Here is a 17,915-nt window from a genome sequence, read left to right on the forward strand (position 1 = left end):
ATTTTAGTGGTAACCATCATAGGTATAGGATCATTCTCACAAATTCATCGGAATCTCCAAAAATTCTTAATAAATGAATAAATTAATTTATTTTGGTACCTTGTTATGTATATTGTTCTCATGCTACCTAGATACCTAATATTCTCAAAAATGACAAAAATCTGTATTGCTGAAAATAAATGCAATCCAATCAATAAGCCAGTCAATAATTCGGTTCTATTTCATTTTCCCCAAACAGATGTGTGCAGCTCCGAGAACCTGCCGGAGGTGGAAATCTTCTCGCTGCTGGAGGAGCAGATCCCGAAGTACCGGATCCGGGCCGACACGACCACCACCTTCGGCGGTTACGAAAACCAGGACTGGTTCGTCAACTATCCGGCCCTTCCGATCTCGCAGGACGGGCTAGGATTGAGCAACGAGCAGGCACGGGAGGTCCTCAACTATTTCCGTAAGTACCCACTATTTAACTTATCATTAGAAGAATCATTAAACTTCAAAGTTTTCAAATTAATTATTTAATTCAAATGTGTGATCCAAAATACGTCAATGAACCCTGATTCAGCCAGCGTACTCTGCTGGGCAGCCTACCGAAACCTAGTCTAGTTTAGGCTAGTGGCTGTCAGGTGGCGCCATAGGAGCCAGAAAGAAAACAGTGCTGCTCGTTTTTCCCATTTATGGTGCTTTTGCCGGTGTTGTTTTTCTTTTCACATTTCGCTTCGTTCAACAAATCAGTCTAAAAATGCCAAAGATACGTTTTCGTCGATGATGGTTGATTTCGCACGTTTCAATTCGACGAATCCATCGTCGATAGTGTGATCATGTGTTCGGCTGTATTCGTTAGGTTTGTTTATCTTATCACCACCTTTGGATTTACAGTGAACAAACGGAATGTCTGAGCTCAGCAATTTGAAGAGGTTGTTTTGTGGTTCGATTCGTTATTTGCAAAAAAATTTCAAAGCAATTTGAAATTTTATTGCTAGGTATTTATTTGCACTTGCTTTTGTTTGTAGATTTATTTCTAAATGTATCTTGCGTGATATCCTGGAAGAACGTTTAATATTTCTCACACATTCAAATTTTAAAAGCATTCATTTTCTTATAGAAAGTGTTTTAATAATTCATAGCATTTTCGCCCCTTATTCCAATTTTGGGGGGTAACACATAAATAAGTGATTTTTAGTCATGAATGCCATGTTAAAGTTTCTCTGAACAATTTTAAAAATTTAATTGCTCAATAGCGCAAATACCACAGATTTCCTTAATTACAGACCGGGTGCTGCCGCTTCGTTTTTAAATCATATTGCAATTTTCATCCCCCCGATGGGCATATCATAATAATCATAATCGGCGCGTGATGATACGTTCCAGGCATCGTTAGCCGCGGCGATTAAGATGATGCGTGGATTGGTTGGTAACCGCCCATTACACTCTAATCTTGAAAGTTATACTTAAAGGTATCTGGCCTGCTGTGCTTGTTTCGCCCATTTCTCAGTTTTGTTTTTGGTTTAGCTTCCTCTGGGTGTTTCTCTGTTGAGGATCATGTAATCCGCGGGTGGCGTTTCTCTGTCGTTTTCCGAATCCAATCAGCTGTATATTTGCCTCTAGTTTCAAGTAAGTAGCCGCCCAGGCACTTGTTTTAATGGGACACTCGGAAATCTGAATCGATGCCGGCTGAACATTTACATGGATGATTAAGAGATCTCGCCAAGAGGGGCGCCTCTAGCCCTCCCTCGATTTACCAGAACTATGTTACTAGATAAAAAAGGGCAACAAATGAGGCGGAAAACGAGTTGGGAAATATGTATCGATGTATGATTGAGATTAGTAGGTATTTCTGTCAAGGAAACTCCATGCAGTTGGTAAATCTTCTGGTTAGGTTTTTCCGATCTAAATTACACCCATTTAAGGGTACATGCATTATTAGCCGATTCATCCGAAACAAAAAAAAACGAAAAGAATCAGACTAAAGCTCCGATTTTATGCAATATATGGACTTTATTTTCGAATTAACCTGCTTCGCTTCGAGTGGCATGCGCATTCCAATAGGAGATCGTTTGTTTTATTTTGCAACTCTACAATCTAAGTTGTTGCAACAAAATGCGACAATTTCTGTCGTTTTTTTCTCTTCCCTTTCCAATCTCCATGCATGTTTTCATCACTTTCCTCTATTGGAGTACCCACTTATTTTTTGGGGCTTCGATGCGTATCGGCGGCGCAGTTACTTACTTATTTTCGTGGTGGTGCCAAGCTGGGGGAAAACTATGATTCGCTTCAATGCGTCCTGTCGCTTGCTTCAAATATAGTGGCAATGGCAAGTTTGTACGGAAGACGACAACGTCGTGTGGTACAAATCAGCAATTGTCACCCCGGAACGTGATCATGATAATGAAAAGATAAATAATTATAGCTTTTGGGTGATATCGCGGGTGCTAAAGTGGGTACCATACACTAACAGTTGAATATTGGCTGTTTTCACTATTTACAGGTTATATTTTGGATTGAATTGCAACAAAATGTACAAAACGCAAGTTTAAAGAAAAGTTTGGGCTATGGAACCATGAATATATTAGAAAGTAATTGAAAACGTTCTAATGATAAAATACTGTTCAAATACCACCTGACAAAATTGACTTGAGTTTAAGAAAATAAAACAGTTTTAATAAATAGCCACCAAACTAGTTCAATATAAATTTGCCGTCATCCGCTCTAGAGTGTCGATACAACACTTTTGAAGTTTGGCGCCTTAAGACTTTTTTAGACACATTGAAATTAAAAAAAAAAACAATCATCTGGGAACCCCAATGAATTAACTAAATCCTAAAAAAAAACATTACTTTTTTATGGATGCTCCGTTCCCAAGTAACACAGATTAAGCCAACTGGCTTTTTTGAGTTTTATTATTGTTTCATGAAGACTTTTCCATAGCATACAATTTATAAAACTGTTTTATTGTATCTTATGTTATGCTTCATTAATCGTGTGTTTTAAAAGAGCGCGTTTTGCTAAAAATTGAATAAAACACTATTTTAACCTTCCAAAGCCGTTCGCAAAATATTCAGAAAGTAAAAAGTCCGAAAAATCAATTTTATTTTTAAAATACTCATAACTTCTGACAACTTTTCAGTATTTAAGTGTTTGATTGATGTTTGAAATCGTCAAGAATCCATCTATCAGACAATGTATAGATACAGTGAGCGAAATAAGAATAGTATCACTTTGTGTTTTGCTTGTTAAAATATGAATGGTTGAAAACCACGAATCAGACAAAAAAAAACAGGTTGCAATTCAAAAACTTTTTTTTTTCAGTAAACCACACTCATTCCAGTTTCAAGTCGTAGATGGCAGCACTATCTTGCAGTTAAAACCAAATTAAGTCTTAATATTGATTTTACAGGTTTATTTAGGCCCATATTCATCATTTTGAGGTCACAGTTCACATCACAGTTTTGTGGAAGTTAACGCCGCAGAATTTTTTTTTTTGTTTCGATTATAGTCGTTTTACCATCTTTATGGCATTCGCGACTTTATCAACGTTGCAGTTGGCGGATCGTTATTGAAAAACTATCCGGTACAACTGTGTTCGATGTTTACTCTTGGGCTCGAACTCGTGGACATCGGCTCAGGAGACAACAGACTTGCCAACTGAGCTATATCACAAGCCCACGCCGCAGAAAGCTTTTCCGGATTTGCAAAAGAATCACCAGCACAAAAATGTACAACCGCCAAAATTCCTGCTCATCTCAACTTCCGATTCAATTGCGAATCATGCCAATAACACTGCTAGCCGTCTGATATAAAAAAATATTACTTAAAAAAAAATGACATTCAATTTTGGCTTTGCTTAGCTGTATTTGATTTCCCAATTATCCGATTTTCAAAACTCAAATTTTAATTTTTTGTCGTTATTTGATCATTATCATAGAACATACTTGGTCTATTAAAATTCCCAGTTCTTCAGTATATTGGAATGATGATAAAGTCTTTTGAAATGAGAGCTTCGGGCCATATTGACCTGAAGAGCTTTGGAGGGTTGAGAGTGTTGTAAAAAAGTTGCAAAAGTATTGAAAAAGCTTCAATAAAACACGTACTTTCCTGATTTTACTAAGGCTTTAGTACCTGTTTTAATAATGCACTCAATGCTCTTTTAAAACTGGCGTTCAAGCCAAGTTGAAAAAACTGTGTTATTGGAACAGTGGTTGTAGGCATGATAAAACTTAGTGACAGAAGAACATATACACGCTTGAACTTTTTTAACCTATTTTTGAGATAGCATAACCTGTTTTGGAAGGATTTTGAGTGATGGCTTTGAGAAAAGCGGGCTCTCAAAATGATATAAATTAACACAGCTTAATTCATCTGAAAAATAAAAACAACTTGCATCCGCATTCAAATTTCAAAAGAATCGCAAATCAGTCCACATCATTAATCGCTGAAGCCAGCAGATCGTGGCCTAGAGGATAGCACACTTGTCTTCTAAGCCAACGTTCATGAGATCGAATCCCGGTCGTGACATAACCTGGCACACATAGTATGATGAAGGTTGGCGGTTTTAGCATTTGTGAAATGCTAGCCGGGTATACCTTGGAATTGTACGCCTCAATGATGCAGCACATGCATGTGGATGGATCTTTTCAAGGGAACTTAGATTGCACTTGGAGATCCTACCTAGTTATGTGTGTGCTCGTAGTGCTACCGGTAAACAACTGCATCTTCAACCAATAGTGCAGGGGTGTCAAGTAGCATAGCAAAGTAAAAATAATAACGCGGGGTAATACCACAATAGATCAACTTAATGGTCGCAGTGGACTCTCTCCCCAACAGGAAAAAAAAATCGCTGAATTCTTAGGGTTCGAATAAAAGCACTAACTGTGAACAAACGTTTTTTGTGATTCGATTAAAATAAGTGTATTAAACAATAAATTTGTTCTTGATTGAATAATATTTATATGTTATTCTAAGTATGCTCTTTCAGTTAAATAAAATATAATATTGGTAGTTCATATAACCACAGTATCCATAGACTAACAATTGCAATTGAATCCAGTGCGAATAGAGTTTAATCCTGAAGACATAGTCCTTAGAAAAAGTTTCATTCAACGCCAAATAGAGCACTTGTTAATCTATATTTACATCATTCAATCCAGAGTTAACGAAATTCTTTCTGGATGAACCGCCCTTGAACATGCCTAGAAGACTGCATCTACCAGCTTCTCCTCACCGAAGACGGAGAAGAGGAGCTTCATCACATTTTTTGAGTATTGTGCTATACAACTTATATTTTGTTTTTTGTTTAGATAAATTATTGGCTTGGATTGGATACATTTTATTTTAAAAAACATTCAATATCTGACTTGTTTCGAATCAAGAAAATAATTTCATTTCCAATAAACTTAGACTAGCAACTTTCAAAACAGTTATTTAAACAACAACCCTATCTAAGCTGATAGATAAATTTGGTCAACGGTTCGCTAGTTTCCACAAAAAAAAAAAACATAAAAAGCAAAAACTAACACTGACTAAGGTAAATCTTCTTAGAACGATGAAAATACGAATTTCAGCTATTAAGCTTTGAGGCCAGGCTTTTGATGACAGAAAATGATCTATTCCAAAACAGTCTGAGGTTATTTGATTACAATACCTACTTGTTATTTAAAGTTAATTGACCATCCTCATAGAAAAAAGGAAACAAAAACAACAATTGGCAAGTAACAAATCGAAATGTTCACATTTATTGCGACAAACTTCTCTTACTCAAAAATTGATATATCCATCATGAGCGTGTTTTCCGTTCGTGTTGTAATTAGAGATGTACCGAATATTCGGTTGGCCGAATATACGGCGCCGAATACCGCCAAAAAAACGTTAAGCCGAATATTCGGCTCACCGAATAGTTGAGCTAAGTATTCGGCCGAATAGGCCGAATATTTATTATTTAAATTTATTATAAAAACAGACTTCCCAAATCTTTCAATTGATGTTGGAAAATTTATCAAATATCCGAAAGAAATATTGAAAAATCTACAAAATCATCAAAACTTGATGCTTTCAGTTAAACGTTTTAGATGTATCCGTGTTTTTTTTTCATAGCAGATAGCTTTATACTTAGATTATCTTTTATTCCAAATTTTCTTGATATACCCAGGCTTGCCCATAAACCAAATGAAGAATTCGAGAAAAGTTAAATCTGATCAGGATGGCCACATATTTTATAAACATTTCGAATTTATTCGTTAGATACGATTTGAACACTGCTGTTGTAATTCAATGAAAACTTTAAATTTCAAGTAATTTTATTTCTTTTTCCTCTTATATGTTTGAGAAAAATGCCAATTTTCTGTTCAGATTTTCTCTTTTTTTTTCCAAATTTTTGAAAAAAAAAACGTTCAGACCTGGCCGTGTGGATACGTGTTGTAGAAAACATTGTATGCGTAAGGTTAAAGTTCATCGTTCTATTTGGCAACTATTTTGTTGACATCTAGCAAAATCTGCATATTCATCTAATTCGATATAAAAAAAAGCAATTTCAAATAGCTAAAGTCATGGAATATTGTTTATCGCCGCGCTTTAATGTAATTTGAATCATCGACGTTTTTCGGCGGATTTTAGAATCAAAACGTTATTACCAGTTGTCCAGACGTTTCGAGCTACTATGGCTTTCGCTCCTCTTCAGTGGACACTAAAATTATATTTTAAACAATGAATTTTTATCTAAATTTATGTAAGATTTTAAATATTGTAAATTTAGATAAAAATTCATTGTTTAAAATATAATTTTAGTGTCCACTGAAGAGGAGCGAAAGCCATAGTAGCTCGAAACGTCTGGACAACTGGTAATAACGTTTTGATTCTAAAATCCGCCGAAAAACGTCGATGATTCAAATTACAATAGCTAAAGTCTGTTTTGATATATTTTGTTTCAGATTTCACCAGAATCCAATCTCTTTTGTGATAAACGTCCTAGAAGCGACAAATCATCTGATGTCCTTTAAGCTAATGGTGACATTTTGGAAATCAAAGAGACCTCTACAAGATCTTATCCATCTATTTGGAAAAATCGACCAAAAACTTAAGGGACATTTAAATGGCAGAAATAGAAGATTTCTATTACAAAAAGCAGTACAAATAGAAGTATTTCTATTGAAAACTCAACAGAATATTCGACCAAATATTCGACCGAATATTCGTTTGGCCGAATAGTTGAAAAGGTCAATATTCGGTATTCAGCAAATTTATATTTTTCTTAAATTATTATTTTTTAAATTAAAAAATGCTTAAAATGTGGTCAACCTTGATTTTCTTTGAGGCGCGCTTATGTTTTGATGCTATTTCGTATATATTTCACCAGAAATCTTAGGTTGCAGGAAGTTTCATGCTAAGATATAAATAAATGAAAACATTTTTAAAAATATTTAAATGCAATCTTCAACAATCATCATATGCTTGGGAGAGTAAGTGATAACACGAGAAAAAAAACACGGAAACAGAAAGCTACCATTATAAAATTCCTATCAGATTCCATGGCATAGTTTTAAAAGAGCTGTGGGTAGTTTTAAGAGAGCTCTGAAGGGACTCTTCAAGCTATGTCTATAAGGTCGAATAAAACTTTCCGTTGGATGGATGGCATGGCATGGATGCTCATTAGGACCAGGAATGATGAAAAATGTTATCAGATTTTCGGATGACCCCTTCTGAATGGGGTCGTCCATACAAGACAAATATTGTTTTCGCGATATTGACGTTACTTTTCGTCGGATTTTGTTGAATATTTGCTTATGAGTGTTTCGAAAGACGAGCAATCAATTTCAGGTGTTAAATTTTATGTAAGTTGTCAACGAAAGGGGTCGTCCATATTATCTGTTCGCTGTTTTTGCGTGATTGACGTTATTATAAGTACATTAAATTCAGATTAAAATTGGTACACAATAGTTTTGAGTGACGTGCAATCGATTTGAGGTATCAAATTCAGTGTAAGAGGCTGACAAAAGGGGTCGTCCATATTAACTATTTAATATCTTAGTGATATTGACGTTTTTATACATCGGATTGGGATGAAAATTTGCACATAGGAGTTATTAGCGACAAACAATCGATTTCACTTATCCAAATTAAAGTCAGGGGTCGTGCATATTAAATATTCACTGTTAATGCGATATTGTCGTTATTATACATCGGATTCAGATGAAAATTGGTTCACGAGAGTTTTGAGGGACGAGCGATCGATTTCAGATATCAAAGATTGTATCAGAGGCCACCGAAAGTGGTTTAACTTTTTGGAAATAATTGCGTTGTTATGCAACGATCGAGTCGAAATTTATACACGGTGGTTTTTGGCACGGTTTATTGATTCCAGTTTTCAAATTTAGTAGCAGACAACAGAGAAAGTAATCGTCTAATATTTTTGTAACTATTACTTAACAATGAATTTGGAAGTGCATATGGATAATGCCTGGCAATTGACTTTCATACAAACTGTCCATGACATATTCCAAGTTGAAAGCGAAACGGAATTCGTATGGGATCAGCTACTAGCTTATAGAGTTAGCTTCAAAGACGTTGTCAAATCAAAACCAACTAGTCCATAGTCCAGACAAAAAGCTAACTACATAATGAAATCTAGAGAGTCAATTTGACACTTAATGTTTAAATGCTCTATATTTCTCTTGATTCTCAAACGATTTGCACAAAATGTTCATATTTGGAAACGTGACTCTAGAACAATTTTCAGGCAATATTCAAATATTTTTATTTTATAAAATTTTTTAAATTTTAGTTTTTATATTCATTTCAGTTCATTGATCATAAATTATCAATCTATTATTTATTAATCTTCCATTTGTTTATTATTTTGTCACATATGTATTTAAATATGATTTACAGACTGTAAGAAAGGCTACAATCCACTGTCAAGTGTATTATATCGGGGTTTTAAATAAGGATAGAAATTATTAAATCAGTGAAATAATATAACTTTCATTCCAACGACTCAACTCAACAGGTATGAAACTATTATTTTGAGTCTTATAAAAGTCATGGGCCTTCAAATTTAATTTTTTTAAATCTCTGATTTATTTTATTAGGATTTTACAAATTTCTTCCAAACAAAGTTAGAATTTCCAAATCTGGAGAAATAACAGCGATTTTCCAAAAACTGCTTTAAACAAAATTGCTCTTAAATTTTCTGGATATTTTATTCGATATCTCACTTATACATCAAAATATCGTTGAAAAAATACCATGGATCTCTATTGGATTGAATTTCTATTAAACTCTAGTATATTTTTTGTGAAAATATAACTCAAAAATCGCTACGCGTTACATTCCTAAATACTTGAACTTAAATGAATGATGTTTTGAAATAACACTATGCATTAAAGAGTTAAGAAAAAGATACTTTTTGAGATTTTTAGTTCTCATATCCTTGGATAGCGTTTCAAAGATGAGATCGTTGGCATTTGTCTAAGTTAATTCCTTCCTTATCTTCAAGTGAAAACCCAAATCATTCTGATATGAATTCATGAAATGTAACTAAGTAACTATGTCCAAAAATCACACCGATCACGGAAAACTTCATGAAAAACGAAAGTCAAATCTGTCCATTCGTTGCAGAAATACGTCAAAACTTAATTCCACTTTACGCCGCCCGGCCATCAACCGGAGCCGAAATTCGCACATCAATTTCGCCCAAAACTTGAGCGCTGCCAACGAAAGTGAAATCTAAGTGAATAAATTTTCTGCTGAATTCTTAAAACGCAATCGGAATGCGCCTGCCATTTAATCTCGAGTAGCCACCCGAAATGATAAATTGACTCTTGGCATCCGAAACGAATCGTGAATGGCAATGTAAGAAGTTTGTTACAATGAAAATAAAATTTATAGTTCACTAGATGGTTTGAGATTACCAGGCGATGTCGGATTTGATTGCCATCCATCGTTCATCCTAATTTGGGTCCATTAACAAAAGACGCTGTGGGGTCCGTCAAAACTGTACTCGGGTCAAGTCAGATTTACGACTTTCTTGTGTCTTCTTTGTGGGCGGGTGGGCGCCCAGTTAAAAATTATTTTTTGGGCTTCGAGGGGTGCCGCCTGTCGCATTAAAGTTCATTCAAGTAAAATCATCAACTGTTTACGGTTGTAAATCTAACACCCGTTGTCGGTTGTTTGGGTTTCGCAGTTATACTGGGCTGAGAAATGTCGCGCAGCAAAAAAACTGAAATAAAACAAACTTTGTCAATGGGTTCAACTATTTCGTCAATCAATTTTATAAATTATGAAATTACCGATTATAATCGGCAGTTTGACACCTTTGTGCAGTGTCATTAAAATGTTTATGTAGGCTGCTGACTGACTGCCTGATGATGGCACTAAATATTGACACCTTTGTTTACCTTTTCTTGGTCGGAGTAATTGAAAACGTGGGATTTTAGGTTTTTTTGGGGGGTTGGACGTTCGTTGACCAGCTGCCCAAGTTTCTTGGTCATGTTTTCCCACACGCTTTAATCTTGTAGACAGACCTGTGAATAGTTTATTTCACTTTTGACCTTCCGTTGCTATGCACCCATTAAGCATAAGAAATCCAAAATTATATTGCCAAACCCAAAGGCTTATTTATTGCAGATACTGAGAGGAGTTGGACAAAAAAAATGACAAAAATACTGGATAAAATCTAAATATTTTCGTGTTCTTTAAACCTATTAGTTTTAATTCCGATTAATACTTTAGTCAAGGACCTTTTCATTTAAGCTACTTTTCTTTTCAAATGAACGAACAGAGCAGCTAGAAATAAATCAGTATATTGTCCCTTTAGTCGAGCAAAGTAAAAATCTGAAATCATAATTGCTTAACACGAAAATATAACGCAAATTGAAGGCATGGTGCATGTTTATGTATTTATCTACCAACACCTAAGAAACAATTTAATTTAATTCAATTAGGTTAATTTAACGCCCACGAGCGCAGCACGCGTCGCCACAGGTATGAGCATGTAAGGGGAGTCGATCATTTCCTTTCGATTGTCATGGGAAATCGTGAATGAAAATACACTTTACTCGAGCATATCCGACTAGACGACCTCGGCTGAATCCATGGGGAAAAATTAACAAGCTAAAAAAACGGAACGAAATCGTGCGTGATTCTTCGGAACACTTCATGCTACTTGACTGAAAGAATGTGTCGTTCTTAACCGAAGCATATGGTGCCCGTAGACAAGAAGTCTCTAAGAAAATATTCAAATTGAAAACGTTTTGTGTATGTTCATATTTATTTGTCTTTGTGTCGCACCGGAAAAAGGTACACATGAATGAATGGATAAGTTCTGGCGTCGAGTGTCGAGGATAACTGTTAATATTGTGGGTCGTTGGCATTTCTTCATATTTTTGTCTGCCTACAATGTCCGCGAAGTGCTCAAGTGACATTTGAAGACACATATTCGTTCGATCTTTCAAAGTACTAGGTACAGAGCTGTTAGTTACTCATCATCTTTCAGCTCCGGAATTAAATACTAAACGAAAAACAATATGAATGTTTTGAAATTCAGGCACAAAAAATGAGGTTTTCTATAAAGGGTGATACGGTCAAAATTTGGTCAAGGGAAAACGCGTGTAAATCGGTGAAATCGTTTATTTAATAAATCAAATTAAATTTCTTTTTCAAGTTTCATTAGTATAAAATTCAGGAAAAATATTCAGTAAGGCTTCCGCTTTTCCAAATCCGAATTTCTGGGCCTTACGCTTAACCCCTGCCATCAGATTTTGTACAGCCACCTTGTTCACCTTCTTCGCCGCAGAAAGCCAGTTTGCCTTGAACTGCTGCTCGTCCTTAGCAGTTTTTTTGGTCTTCTTTAGGTTCCGCTTGACAATAGCCCACTATTTCTCAATTGGGCGGAGCTCTGGCGTGTTGGGATTGTTCTTGTCCTTGGGAACAACCTGCACGTTGTTGGCGGCGTACCACTCGATGGCCTTTTTACCGTAATGGCAAGATGCCAAATCCGGCCAAAACAGTACGGAACAACCGTGTTTCTTCAGGAAAGGCAGCAGACGTTTATTCAAACACTCTTTCAAGTAAATTTTTTGGTTGACAGTCCCGGAAGCTATGAAAATGCAACTTTTTAAGCCCTAGGTACAGATGGCTTGCCAAACCAGATATTTCTTCGCGAACTTTGACAGTTTCATGTGCTTGAACATATCTGCTACCTTTCCCCTTCCTTTTGCCGTATAAAACTCCTGTCCCGGAAGCTGCTTGTAGTCGGCTTTGACGTAGGTTTCGTCGTCCATTACCACGCAGTCAAACTTCGTCAGCATTGTCGTGTACAGCCTCCGGGATCGCGCTTTGGCCGCCGTATTTTGTTTATCATCGCGATTTGAAGTCACTACCTTCTTGTAAGTCGATAGTCCGGCTCGTTTTTTGGCTCGATGCACGGTTGTGGACGATACACCCAGCATATTTGCGGCATCTCGGAGAGAGAGGTTAGGGTTTCGCTTGAAACTACCGGCAACTCTCTTTGTCGTCTCAGCGGCTTCCGGTTTTCGATTTCCCCCCGATCTAGACTTCCTGGCTGTCGACAAACGTTCCCCAAACACTTTCATTACATTTGTAACGGTTGATTTGGCAACTTTTAGCGATTTTGCCAGCTTTGCGTGCGAGTTGCTCGGATTTCCGCGATGCGCGAGCAAAATTTTGATACACTGCTCTTCTTCCTGGGACGACATTTTGACAACTGGAGAGTGAATTCCAAAATCAAAATAGAAGCAACATTCTACACACACACGCCTTCAAAATGAAGGGTGTTCAGGTTTTTTAAATGCAAAATTGAAAGAAATACGTCAAGTTGATATTGACCAAATTTTGACCGTATAACCCTTTACATGTATTAAAACTGAATTTCTGTCTGTCTGTCTGCCTGTTCATTATTGACTCGAAAACAACTGGACCGATTTACGTGAAACTCGGCAGGTAGAGGATACTAAAGCCGGGGAAGGTTCCTATCATAGTTTGCGACTCCTCCATCTCACTGGAAGGAGGGAGGGGGTTTCTTAAACAAAAGTAAGAAGTCTTCATAACTCGATTCAAATAGAACCAAATTTGGCATGGGAGTGTATTTCGGTACAAGAAATGTTTTTATGTTGATTTGGAACCCTTTCTTTTCCAGTGGAGAAATAGAAAGGAGGGAAGGGGGCTCCCTTACAATTTTTTACATAGCCCCAGAACCAATCAAGCAAATGAAACCAAATTAGACGTATTTGGATACGAGGAATGTTTCTATGGTTATTTGAGATCGCTCCCTTCCCTTCATTCATTTATACGAAGCCAGTCGCGTTCGGAGACAGTCTTCTTTGTATATTTAGCCATACATCGGGTCAATCGTCAATATTTAATCACTGACCGATTTTCAGCTTCCACAGATCATCAGTCTCCTAAATTACCAGACATATTTTTTTTTTCAATTGTTTTCTCCTTGGTTATCCTCAACAGTTCGTTTTGCTGAAATTACGAAATCTTCCCACAAGCAGCCTACATATTTTGCGCACGATTTTACCACCGGATTTTGTTTTCTACCTTGAAAAAATGAAGCTAAGCCTATTTATAAGTCAGTTGGACGAATCAGACAGAAAAATTTGACACTTTCTCATTTATATTTTCGGATTGAGCTTGAAATAAACTCTCACATTCCTCTCATTTCATAGAATCTATAATCGTCACTTTTCATTTTTTCAAAAACAAAAAAATTGCTCCATTTTTTTTGAGTAATCCTGAATTTTGACCAAATCTGCCAAGATATTGCCCGGATTTTTGTCGAAACTTTTGAAATCAAATTCTCGGTTTGGGCCAGGTTTTTAGATAAACGTGCTGAAAAATTTCTGGCAACCTTATGATAAACCAACATATCTAACCAGTCCAGTTTGAGAAAAATATGCTTTTATCACATTGCATGAACGAATTTTCATGAAACACAAAGTCTAAAAATTAAAAAAAAAATCAAAAATGGTTTTGCTACATTTTGGTGTAATATATTGAACTTTGAAAATCATGTGTACAGAATCTCTATACAAAAAGGTTTGTGATTTTTCTTTCTATTTCAGTTTTAAATCAGAAATTCAACAAATTGAAGCTTTACGGAAAGTTTTAAATGATAAGATATTGAAATAAGAGGCGAATTTAAAAGTTATTTAAAATTTATACTTTTTATCATTGAATCCTTAATTTTAAGTCGAATCATAATTTAACAGTAATATAATAGCAGAGCTTATAACTGATTTGATAAAAAAAAGTCATATAAACAAAATTCATGCATTACCATTAAATGACATCCCTTACTATATTTTGTGCAAAATAATGTGTGATATTCTAAAACTTTGCCAAAATTTCAGCTTTGGCTTATGCTTGTCATTAGTTTCTACCATTTTAATTTAATTGGAACTGAAATATTACTCAAAACATAAACATGCGCGGTTTCTGAAATCGGCTATTTTGACTGCTTTCATTATAATTTTTTTTTAATAACTATAAGAGATTTTAACATAAATTTGATCAAATGTATAAATTAAGTAATTGAACCGGGAATTTTCGTTTTTAAAAAACTAAACTACGAACTACACGACTTCACGGTCTGAACGATAATGATTTTATTTTATTACTTCAGAAGCCTAACGCCCTATCGTTTCCCTAAAAGTGTCTACCTTGCACCTGTCAACGATACCACGCCAGTGGGATCCATTGTTGGCTCTGCATTCCTGGGTTTGGCTATCACCGATGTTGTTGACTGATGTGTTCCCATATTCGATCTTGCTGACCACGCAACCTGGGTGTTAGCGCGTACAGGCCCACCTGGTTCAGGTGACACGATATTCGATGGTGCCGGGCATCTTGCTGACCACGCTGTCTGGGTGTTAGCGTGTGCAGGTCCAACTGGTTCGGGTGACACGGTATTCGAAGGTGTCGGGCTGGTCGCGTCCTTAACTCGTCCCCCCTTAGATATTGCTCGTCCCGAGCAATCTGCTGATTTTACTTTCTGCCAATTCTTGATGATGCCGATGGCCAAGAGTATAACCATGAGAATGATGACGGTGCCGAATGATCCGAAGCCAAGCTGGTACGTCAAGTCCACTGTCTCCAAGTGTTGTCTATTTTTCAAATTGAGTTCATGCAACTCCGAAAGGTTTACGTGTCGTTCTACATGTAAGGTTTTGATATTTGTTAATTGTACTGGTAGAACTGATGGGTGATCGAACTTTAATTCGTAATTTTCGAAAAGTTCATTTTTGATGTATAATGAACAGTTGTGGAACGTTACGAAATGGATTCCGGTCAACGTTCTAGGTGTTATGCCGCAGGTGCCATTGATGATTACGCCTTGGTGAGCGGTTATAATCAATAGGGTTCCTGGAGCAATTATTCTTGTTTCTGCTGATGGTGGCTTTTCTGACAAAGGACATTGTCCATGACGTCCATTCAAAAGTGGAACTTCGCAAAGGCTGTCGCTGATTTCAAGTAGTTGTCTTCTCTCACAGATTGTAATTTTGTTGTTTTCTCGGCATTCAGAGTTGATGGCCAGAATTTGCTTGTCGTTGATGAAAACTTTGTTGTATGTTATTTTTACTGAATGGTTGAATATCGGTAAGGGTTCAATGATGACTTTCTCGTAGGTTGTGTGTTGAAAACGTGGGATGTTAACGCATATGATGATGGATGAGCCTTTGAAGAGTGTGGTGGTCGTCAAGAAGTTGCTAGCGTCGTCTAGGTGCTGAATTTCTAATCCCTGATCTTTTATCTCTTGCAAAATAACTTCTATTTCTTTTGGTGTAAGTATAAATTTACTAATAATATTCACTTTTGACAGTAGTATAGCATATTCGATTGATTTTAAATGTTCGAGAAAAGTATCCAATTGAAATGTTATTGCTATTTTTTGATTTTCAAATATAAGATAATTGTCATTTTCCATAATTGTATTCAAAGTGTTCTGATGATTTCTGATATCTTTGTTTAGTAAGTCTAGTCTATTTTCAAATTTGGAATTGATTCTAATTTGCCGGTTATTTTGTTTTATAAAAGTGTTTCCTGTTTTTCTAAGTTCATCTAAATTGTTATTTATAACTTTTAGGTCTTCTGCATCTAGATTTCCAGTGATTAATTTGATGGTGCTTCCTAATATGTTAATTGACCTTTTGCTTCTATTTGATTTTGGATACAAAGTGCTAAGGATAAATTTTATTTCTCGTATTTTCATTTTGATAATTTGAGACAAATCACTCGTCGAGTTTTGCATTTGGTTAATGACATTTTCTATAATGGACATAGAAATTTCAAATTTTTCGAAGTCTATGACATGAAGTAATCTATCATAGCCGGCAACTATCTTTCCCTCCCCCCTTTTAAGAATCAACGCTCCTGCGTTGTTTGTGATATCGTGGATTTGAATGGTTTGTGGGTGGATGGATAAAGGTAGTAGTATGAGGATAAGGAATATCAAGGGTGTCCGTGCTAGCCGATCCATTTAGTCCTTCTGAAATATTAATAAAGCATTAGATTCGTTTCAGATTCTCTTTATGTATTTCCCGACCAGAATCGTCAACAAGTATTCTGCCCTTGTTCTCGACGGCTATGATCGGTAAATACTTTTGTTTGGTCTTCTTTTTTATTCCTTGCACTTTATTGTAGGCGACCTCGTCTGGTTTGAAATTTGGTTCGCCTTCTCTGTGTTTGTTGTGGTAGCTGAGGTTTTTATTTTTCGACTTATCGTGTGCTAATATGATGTCGTCGTAAACTTTATTGCGATTTTGGATCATCAATTCCATATCGAGGGGTCTTTCCTGATCATCTTTTAGTCCATAAAAGGCTTCTCGTGGTTTCATCTTGATAGCGGAATGAATACTATTGTTGTATTGAGTGCAAGCAATATAAAAGATTTCCTTCGTGCTTAGGTCTTCATAGCTAGGTTTAATACATCGAAAGATCTCAGCTATGGTAGAATGAAATCTCTCGACCGTACCGTTACTTTCGCTATGATTTGGAGGAGTAAAATAAATGTCAACGTTTAGATCCTGTAGAAGTCCTCGTACTTCTACTGATCGCAGGGATGGTTCATTGTCACATACTATTTGTTTAGGTGTTCCGTAGATTTTGAAAAATTTGGTTAGACCTTTTCTTACGTCTAATATGCTTCTAGATTTAATATGTGTCAATGATCCAAAGCGGGAAAATTTATCAACTGCTGAAAGAAAATATAGTTTTTCGGCAATGAAGATATCGATATGAACTATATCTAAAGGTCTATCGGGGTTTGGGGTGGAACCTAATATTATGTTAAATGGGTGTCGATCGTATTTATTTTTATGGCAGGTTTCACACAACTTAATGTAATCTCTGATTTTTGATTTTAATTTTGGAAAGAAGAATCTGTTGGAAATTTGTTGATGGTTCTCCCAAATTCCTCTATGAGAACGATCATGTGTTTGCTCAATAATGAGGTTTTGTTCCTCTGGTGTTCTCAGGTCTATTCTAAGTTTTTGTGTAAAAAATACTTTAAACTGTTTTGCTCTATTAAAGTAGTTTTTATACACTATTTGAACTAAATTCATGAGACTTTCTGGGCAGTAAATGCAATTTACCCTTTTCAAGTCCATGTAGTCCTTAAACATGTTGTAAATAACGGGTGTTCCGAAAACCAGTCTAGTGATTGTTCTTCGATACACTCTAGGGAATATCTGCTCATAATTATCTGCTTCGTCAGGACCTACTTTCAGAATAATTTGATTAGAAAAAGCATTAAGTGGCATTTCGGTGCATTTAATGTATTCAGAGTCATCTGTATCGGCTGAATGTACCGTCATATCATCAGATGAAACGCTTTCTTGGTTGTTGAGTTCATTTCGAACTCTTGACAAACTGTCAGCAACTACGTTTTGCTTACCTGGACGGTA

The 17,915-nt window shown here is 36.0% G+C and overlaps 2 protein-coding genes across 3 annotated transcripts in view; one reads left to right on the forward strand and one right to left on the reverse strand.

The window, feature by feature from the left end:
* Window positions 1-17,915, forward strand: part of LOC129744102 (trafficking kinesin-binding protein milt-like) — a 341,216-nt gene that overhangs the window by 68,394 nt on the left and 254,907 nt on the right. For both annotated transcript variants that reach the window (XM_055736475.1, XM_055736472.1), the window contains one exon: window positions 239-448. In XM_055736475.1, the coding sequence (XP_055592450.1) occupies window positions 239-448 (210 nt within the window). The remainder of the gene's footprint in view (window positions 1-238; window positions 449-17,915) is intronic.
* Window positions 14,595-16,513, reverse strand: LOC129744104 (uncharacterized). Its single transcript, XM_055736483.1, has 2 exons — window positions 14,929-16,513; window positions 14,595-14,847 (listed from the first exon to the last, which is right to left on the reverse strand). The coding sequence occupies exons 1-2, from the start codon at window positions 16,487-16,489 to the stop codon at window positions 14,669-14,671; spliced, it is 1,740 nt and encodes a 579-aa protein (XP_055592458.1). The 5' UTR covers window positions 16,490-16,513; the 3' UTR covers window positions 14,595-14,668.

This window comes from Uranotaenia lowii, chromosome 2 (genome assembly GCF_029784155.1).
Source record: "Uranotaenia lowii strain MFRU-FL chromosome 2, ASM2978415v1, whole genome shotgun sequence".
NCBI classification, from domain to species: domain Eukaryota; kingdom Metazoa; phylum Arthropoda; class Insecta; order Diptera; family Culicidae; genus Uranotaenia; species Uranotaenia lowii.